The 7330-nt window shown below is 46.7% G+C and overlaps 1 protein-coding gene across 1 annotated transcript in view; it reads left to right on the top strand.

Moving 5' to 3' along the window:
• ZNF623 (zinc finger protein 623) overlaps nucleotides 1-3681 on the top strand; it is an 11974-nt gene extending 8293 nt beyond the window's left edge. The window contains exon 2 of the mRNA XM_029202282.1: nucleotides 1-3681. This exon is cut by the window's left edge and continues 795 nt beyond it. Within this exon, the coding sequence (XP_029058115.1) occupies nucleotides 1-666 (666 nt within the window). The 3' untranslated portion in view covers nucleotides 667-3681.
• Nucleotides 3682-7330: the final 3649 nt, after the last annotated feature.

Raw genomic sequence — 7330 nt, 5'->3', positions numbered from 1 at the left:
GGGGAGAGGCCCTACGAGTGCAACGAGTGCGGCAAGGCCTTCATCCGGAGCTCGAAGCTCATCCAGCACCAGAGGATCCACACTGGAGAGAGGCCTTACGTGTGCAACGAGTGCGGGAAGCGTTTCAGCCAGACGTCGAACTTCACTCAGCATCAGAGGATCCACACTGGAGAGAAGCTCTATGAATGTAACGAGTGCGGGAAAGCGTTCTTTCTGAGTTCGTACCTTATTCGACACCAGAAGATCCACACTGGAGAGAGGGTGTATGAGTGTAAGGAATGTGGGAAAGCTTTTCTCCAGAAAGCCCATCTCACTGAGCATCAGAAGATCCACACTGGGGACAGGCCCTTTGCGTGTAAGGACTGTGGGAAAGCCTTCATTCAGAGCTCCAAGCTCCTCCTACACCAGGTTATTCACACTGGAGAGAAGCCCTATGTATGTAGTTACTGTGGGAAAGGCTTTATTCAGAGGTCAAACTTCCTTCAGCACCAGAAAATTCATGCTGAAGACAAACTCTATGAATGTAGTCAGTATAGGACAGAGTTCACCTCAACTCCAAACTTTAAAGGCAGCCAAGAGGTTCACCAAGAGGGACTTCCCTTGAGTCAGACCCCCATACATTTGGGTGAGAAGTATGTAGGTCAGGGGGAGCACACAGACTTGTAACTATTCTCCAACTCACTGAGTGATAGTCGAAGCGAGCGGTGTGAGCCCTAAGTCATGCGGCTTTGGACGTGTCACCATTTCCCAGAGTCACCGGCAGGGCTGCCTCTGGAGTGGGCTGCCACCTCCCACTTGGCTGCCCAGCCGGCCCGCTGTCTTCCTCCTCCGCTGGGAGCACGTGCCCGCGGGAGAGCCACGTGACTGGACAGCTGACTTGGAGCTGGACCAGCCTGGGGGGAGGAGCTTGGCCTCGGGAGAAGGTTCTTCTGTTTCATTGCACAATTACAGTTCACCCCAGAGTTAAATCCCTTCTAAAGTAGAATTATGTCCCTAATCGTATCACTTTAAAAGAGTATTCCTTAGCATTCTTTTCTTTTTCTTTTTTTTTTTTTTTGCGGTACGCGGGCCTCTCACTGTTGTGGCCTCTCCCTGTTGCGGAGCACAGGCTCCGGACACGCAGGCTCGGCGGCCATGGCTCACGGGCCCAGCCGCACCGTGGCATATGGGATCCTCCCGGACCGGGGCACGAGCCCGCGTCCCCTGCATCGGCAGGCGGACTCTCAACCACTGCGCCACCAGGGAAGCCCCTCCTTAGCATATTTTGATCTGTCAGAAAGGCAAGTTGGAGAAACATCCTTTCTTATCTAAAACCACAAATTGGTTCCCTGTCGTCCTTAGGATAAGTTCCAATCTCCCCATCCTGCATCCGAAGGCCTTTTGCTTCCTGGGGCCTCTTCTCCCGCCGGTTAACTCCCTGCCGCACCGCTGGCACTGCGGCAGCACTAACTGCTGGACGTCCCCACTTACCCAGGCCGCTCCTGCCTCCTTGCCTCTGTCCTGGTTGGAATGCCCCCTCTCCTCACCCGGCTGACTCTCGGCTCAGCCCGCTACCCCTCTGCTTCCGTTCCTCGGTGGTCCTTCACCTCTGTTGCTGCGCTTACTCTGATATGTCAAAATCGTGTTTCAGATCCTCTCTCTTTCCTTGTTACAGTGTTAACTCGTGGAGCACAGTGAGTGTATCTGATAGACATATGTGTCCCTGGCGTCTAGAGCAAGGCAGTACAAAGCACACCCCCGTCCTTGTGTACTTGGCTTGTCCTCTCTATACTGCGCTTTAAAACATGTTTTCGGATGCTCTTTTTGCTGCTGCTGTTTTGTGTAATCTGCTGGTCTGTCGTAAATACTTCCTCTCGGCCCTGCTGGCGTCTTCGGCTCATACCGCGTTCAGCACTTGCAGGCAGGAGCCAGAGTGAGATGGCGCCCCTTGTGTTTTTGCCTTCACGGCTTGTCCATAACTCTCCACTTGCTCTGGGGGAGGCTTGTCCTCAGTCAGTCATCCGTGTATCTTTCTGATTCATTCAAAGGGCACACAGTCCTGGTGCGCTACATGACTTTTCCCGTCTCAGCCATTCCATGATTGAGCCAACGTCTTCCCCTCTCCCTGCTCTCTGGCTCACTTTGTCATTGATTTGAAAATGTAATTATCTAAAAGGACCAGTGCTAAATACTGGGAAACCGAGAAGAATGAGACACCATCTGTCCTGAAGTCGTCCAGAGTCTGATGGGGGAGGCAGGAAGGTCACGGTACGCTGAGTTAAGTGTTGAAAGAGAAGTGTGTTCCCAGCTGTGCAGGAGCATAGGTAAGGAGGTGACTAATTTGGCATGGGGCAACTGGGACGGCTTCGCAGAGGAGGTGACAGCAAACTGGTCTACAGAGACAAGTAGACATCTGTCAGCTAGAGCAGAGGGTGATCTGGGAGGGAATCTGGGGAAACGGCAGGACTGGTGGATCCCTCTCTGGGTACGGCTGTTCGAAAGCAGGCCAGTTTTATTGCACAGCAAAACTGTTAGTTGTTCCCTCTGAATATCTTTTATCTGAACATTAACAAAACAACCAGTTTTGAAATGCTGTGATAATGGATTGCCCATGAGGGTATATCTTGAGTTCTTAAACTCCAGCAACCCTAGAAGCCTTGAGGGGGTAAATAATTCAAAAAGAGCATACAGTGCTCCATCTTTTGGAAAACTCACCATGACTGGAGATGTCTCAAATGGTATAGAAGCAGACATTACCAGCCCATTTTAACCAACTTTGTTTGGTTGAGGCCCAGTTGCCATACAGTAAAACACCTATTTTAAGTGTACAGAATTTTGACAAATCCATACGCCTGTGTAACCATCATCATGATCAAGGATAACACTTCTGTCACCCCAAAATGTTCCCTTTTGTCCTTTCGCAGTTAATCCCACCTCAGGCCCAAGTAACCACTTCCTGCTAGTGTGGATTCGTTATGCCTGTTCCAGGACTTCATATAAATGGATTCATATGGCATGTAATCCTGTGTAATCCAAACGTCTTTCACTTCGGCATGTTTTAAAGACTCAGCTGAGTAGTTCTGTGTTTCCATAGCTCTTTTTCTTTGTGAGTAGTGTTCCATTGTATGCGTAAGCATCATTTATTATTCATTCATCTGTTGATGGAAATTTGGGTTTCCAGCTTTGGCTGTTATGAATAAAACTGCTATGAGCATTTCTGTAAAAGTATTTATTTGGACGTGCCTCTTTATTTCACTTGGGTAAATGCCTAGGAATTTCATTGCTGGATTATAAGATACGTGAATTTTAACTTCATGAGAAATTGCCAAAAAGTTCTTCATCGTGATTGTAGACTTTTACACCCCTGCACTGGCAGCGTTCCACTGGTCCACATCCTTACCAACATGTGGTGTTGTCACGGTTCCAAACCCTCATCCGCTCCAGTGGCACATAGCGATGTCTCTTTATGCTTCTAATTTATATTTGCCTGCTGAATGATGAGGCTGAGCATCTGTATCATTTTTTGTGATGTGTCTGTTCACATCTTTTGCCCATTTTAAAATTGGGTGGTTTGTGTTATTTACTTATGAGAGTCTTTTTTATATTCTAGGTCAAAGTCTCTTCCCAAACATGTATTTATTTATTTAGCTATGGCTGCACCACACGGCTTGTGGGATCTTAGTTCCCCAACCAGGGATTGAACCCGGGCCCTCAGCAGTGAAAGTGCTGAGTCCTAACCACTGGACCGCCAGGGAATTCCCCCAAACATATATTTATTATGAATACTTCCTTTTTTTTTTTTTTTTTTTTGCAGTACGCGGGCCTCTCACCGTCGTGGCCTCTCCCGTACGGAGCACAGGCTCCGGACGCGCAGGCTCAGCGGCCATGGCTCACGGGCCCAGCCACTCCGCGGCATGTGGGATCTTCCCAGACCGGGGCATGAACCCGTGTTCCCTACATCGGCAGGCGGACTCTCAACCACTGCACCACCACGGAAGCCCATAAATACTTCCTTTTAGTCTTGGGCTTACCTATTTTTTTTTTCTTTTTGGCTTAAGAGACTTAAAATGATTTGGAGTGATTTATAGCATATAAAGTGGTATTTAGTCTTTAGTGGAGAAAGTTGCTAGTCACCTGTAAGAAAAACAAGCATTGTGGGCATTCCTAAGACAAATGAAATAAAATCTCATCAATTTTGGCTATAACCAGGCTTCTCACCAATAACTGTATTAATTTTTCCAGTATTCAGACATACCCTAAAATATAAAAGAGGATGTCTGCTTCTAAATCACATCCAGTGTGAACTTGCATAAATGCAAAGCATAAATAGAGTTCTTGTAACTCCACAGGCACCTGAAAGTTTTAACCACCCTTTGTGCTCACTTCATATTACATGAAGAATAATGGAAATACGGGGAACACTTCAAATATAAATATTTTACAGATCCTTACTATGTGGTTGTCTTATTCTTGTAATACTCCACTCTGGTGGCCTTTGTTTTTGCTTGTAAAATTAAGTTTAAGTAGCACATTAACCTTTCCCCTCAAATATGCCTTTTGATGTTCATTATTACACCAAAAAGAAAGAAATTAACAACCAAATAACAGATGAAGATGCTGCAAGGGAAGAGATAAATGAGTTACAATTCGTTAGGTGTAAAAATATGTTGTTTCAAATTCAGAATAATTTAATAACTTTGTTATTTCATATGTGTCTGGAAATGGGACAGATACATGTCCTGATCCTGTCACATGAGGTAGAGTTCCAGCAAGCATTCGGTACAACGTTCCAAGATAGGGTTAAAGTGACATTCCTGTTTCCCTTGAGACCATTTCCATCGTCAAATGAAAAATATTTTTTTTCATATCTTTCAAATACGTGACGTCTTCTACGTTTTTCAGCGTGATGCGCGAGACTTGCTCTGGTCTTTGAAGGCGGCGGTGATGAAGCAGCCAAAGGCCGACAGCGAGTTCCTGGCTTACCTTTTAATTTTCTTAATGATGTCTTTTGAAGATCAGATTAAAATTTTTTTGATTAAGTCTAATTTACCAAAAAATTTTATATTTTACGCTTTTTGATTTCCGTCTTGGTTTTTTAAAAGCCTTTTCCAGTTGTCATTGCCAGTGTGTAGAAATACATTTGATTTTTGTTAATTGACCTTGTATCCAGCAACCTAGATGAATTCACTTATTGGTTCCAGTAGCTTTATTCTAGATTCTTCAGCATTTTCTATGTAGATGATAATCAAAGAATTTTACTTCTGCCTTTCTAGTTTGTATAGACTTTGCTCCTTTTTCTTGCTTTATTGCTGGGCATCTTATACAATTTTCATTAGAAGTGAGAGGACGTCTTGTCTTGTTTTGATATCATGAATTAGTCTCCCCACATCTATTTTCTGAAGTTGTTTGTGTAACGACATTATTTCTTCCTTAGACCTTTGATACATTTCACCAGTGAAACCCTGGGGAGTTCTTTGTGGGAAAATTACAACTTCAATTTCTGTAATAGATAAAGCACTACTCAGATTTTTCTATTTCTTCTTGTGACAATTTGGTAACTTGTATCTTTCAAGGAATTACTTATTTCATCTAATATAACTGAGGCGTTGGCATAAGGTTGTTGAAACATTTCATTGCTTTTGTGCACTGTACTTTACATTCTATCTTAATGAGTTATATTTAAAATGATATCTCCGCTTTTCTTCCTGGTATTGGTGATTTGTGTCTTCCTTCTGCTTTTCTGATCAGTCTAGCTACAGATTTACCAAGGTTATTAGTCCTTTCAAAGAAGCAGCTTTCGTTTTCCTTGATTTTCTCTATTGTTTGTTTTCTATTTCACTGAAACAGAACCATTTTATTTCTCTCCTTCTACTTTGAGCTAGATTCCCTTCCCTTTTCTAGTTTATTAAAGTGGAAGTTTGGTTCTTAGTTTTAGACCTTACTTCTTTTCTGATGTAAACATTTAAAGCTAGTACTTTTCCTCTAAACATTGCTTTAGCTGCATTCCACAGACTGACGTATGGTGTTTTCATTATTATTCCTGCGGCCCGGGAGTGTGGGCCGGGTCGGGCCGGGCCGGGGGCAGCCCCGTGGCCCTCCACTACCGAGACGAACTCCTAGAGGGGCGGAAGCGCAGCTTCCGGCAGCGGGAGAAGCACTTCCGCTGGGAAGTTTTCTTCTCGCTCGCGCGCCGCGGCCCTTCCCAATCCCGTCCTCGCGGAGGTCCGGTTAGGCTTACCTGTAGGGGCCCACCTGTCGGTCAGCGTGCGCGCGCCCGCCCGCCTCAGATCCCTCCCGGCGCGTCCTCCACCTCGGGCCCGTTTCCTCTTCCATCTGCGCCCTCCCCGGGCGGCCCCGTCCGTGGTCGTGGGCGCCCTCCACGTTTGCGAGTCCAGCCTGGACCGCTCCGGTGGGAGCCAGACACTGTGCCCAGCTGCCGGCTTAGTATGAAAAACACCCTGCTCGGGGCTCCTCCACAGGTGGGAGCCGCGTCCTCCAGCCCCAGACCATCAGGCAAAGTGACTGGCCTTCTAGCTCCGTGGTGACCTTGAGTCTTTCCCTCCTGTCTCCGTTCCCACCCTCCACGTCTACCTCCCGGCCCCTTTCATCTCTCCCCTCGACCTCCTCAGTGGTCGGTGGTCGTCTCCCTGTCTCCCCGACCCTGTCTTGTCCTGCCGTCTTCTGATTGGCTCACCGCAGTGGGTGGGTCTTTCTGAAGTGTACGGATCACAGAGGTGTGGTATTAGACCATCCCTGCCCTTTCATGTATAGCCATGGCCCAGGATGCCTTGGGTACTCCAGCCTTTGCCCGCTTCTCTGGCCGTATTGAAACGTTATACAAGCCCCTGTGTCCTTCTCTTTTGAAGTAAAAGGCTGGCTCAAGAGTTAATGACTGGGAAATGTGAAGATGTAGAAACAAAGAATAGCTGTTGGGCTGGGGCACTGGTAACAATTTAGACTATAAATCTGCCACATAGCAGAATCACCGAACTCCCAGGTGCCTGAAAGATAGCGATAAAGGCCTGACACGCATTCCTAAGTTGTATTTACAGGAAGCCAACCCACCAGATGAAAACTGCTGACTGCAAGAACAGACCCTAGACTGCCTGAAACCAGAAGGTTGATGATGCTCGAAACTTCACCTTGATGCCAACCAATCCAAGAATTATGCACGAGCTGATCACACACCCTGCAGCCCCCCTCTCTCACACTGCTTTTAAGACCCCTTCCCTGAGAGCCATCGGAGAGTTCAGGTCTTTTGAGCATGAGCTGCCCATTCTCATTGCTTGGTGCCTGCAGTAAGTGCTGTGCTTTCCTTCCCCACAGCCCAGTGTCAGTAGATTGGCTTTAC

This window comes from Monodon monoceros, unplaced genomic scaffold (assembly GCF_005190385.1).
Source record: "Monodon monoceros isolate NGI ecotype Baffin Bay Population unplaced genomic scaffold, NGI_Narwhal_1 Super_Scaffold_5, whole genome shotgun sequence".
Taxonomy (NCBI): Eukaryota; Metazoa; Chordata; class Mammalia; order Artiodactyla; family Monodontidae; genus Monodon; species Monodon monoceros.
This window is presented reverse-complemented; position numbering and strand designations above follow the sequence as displayed.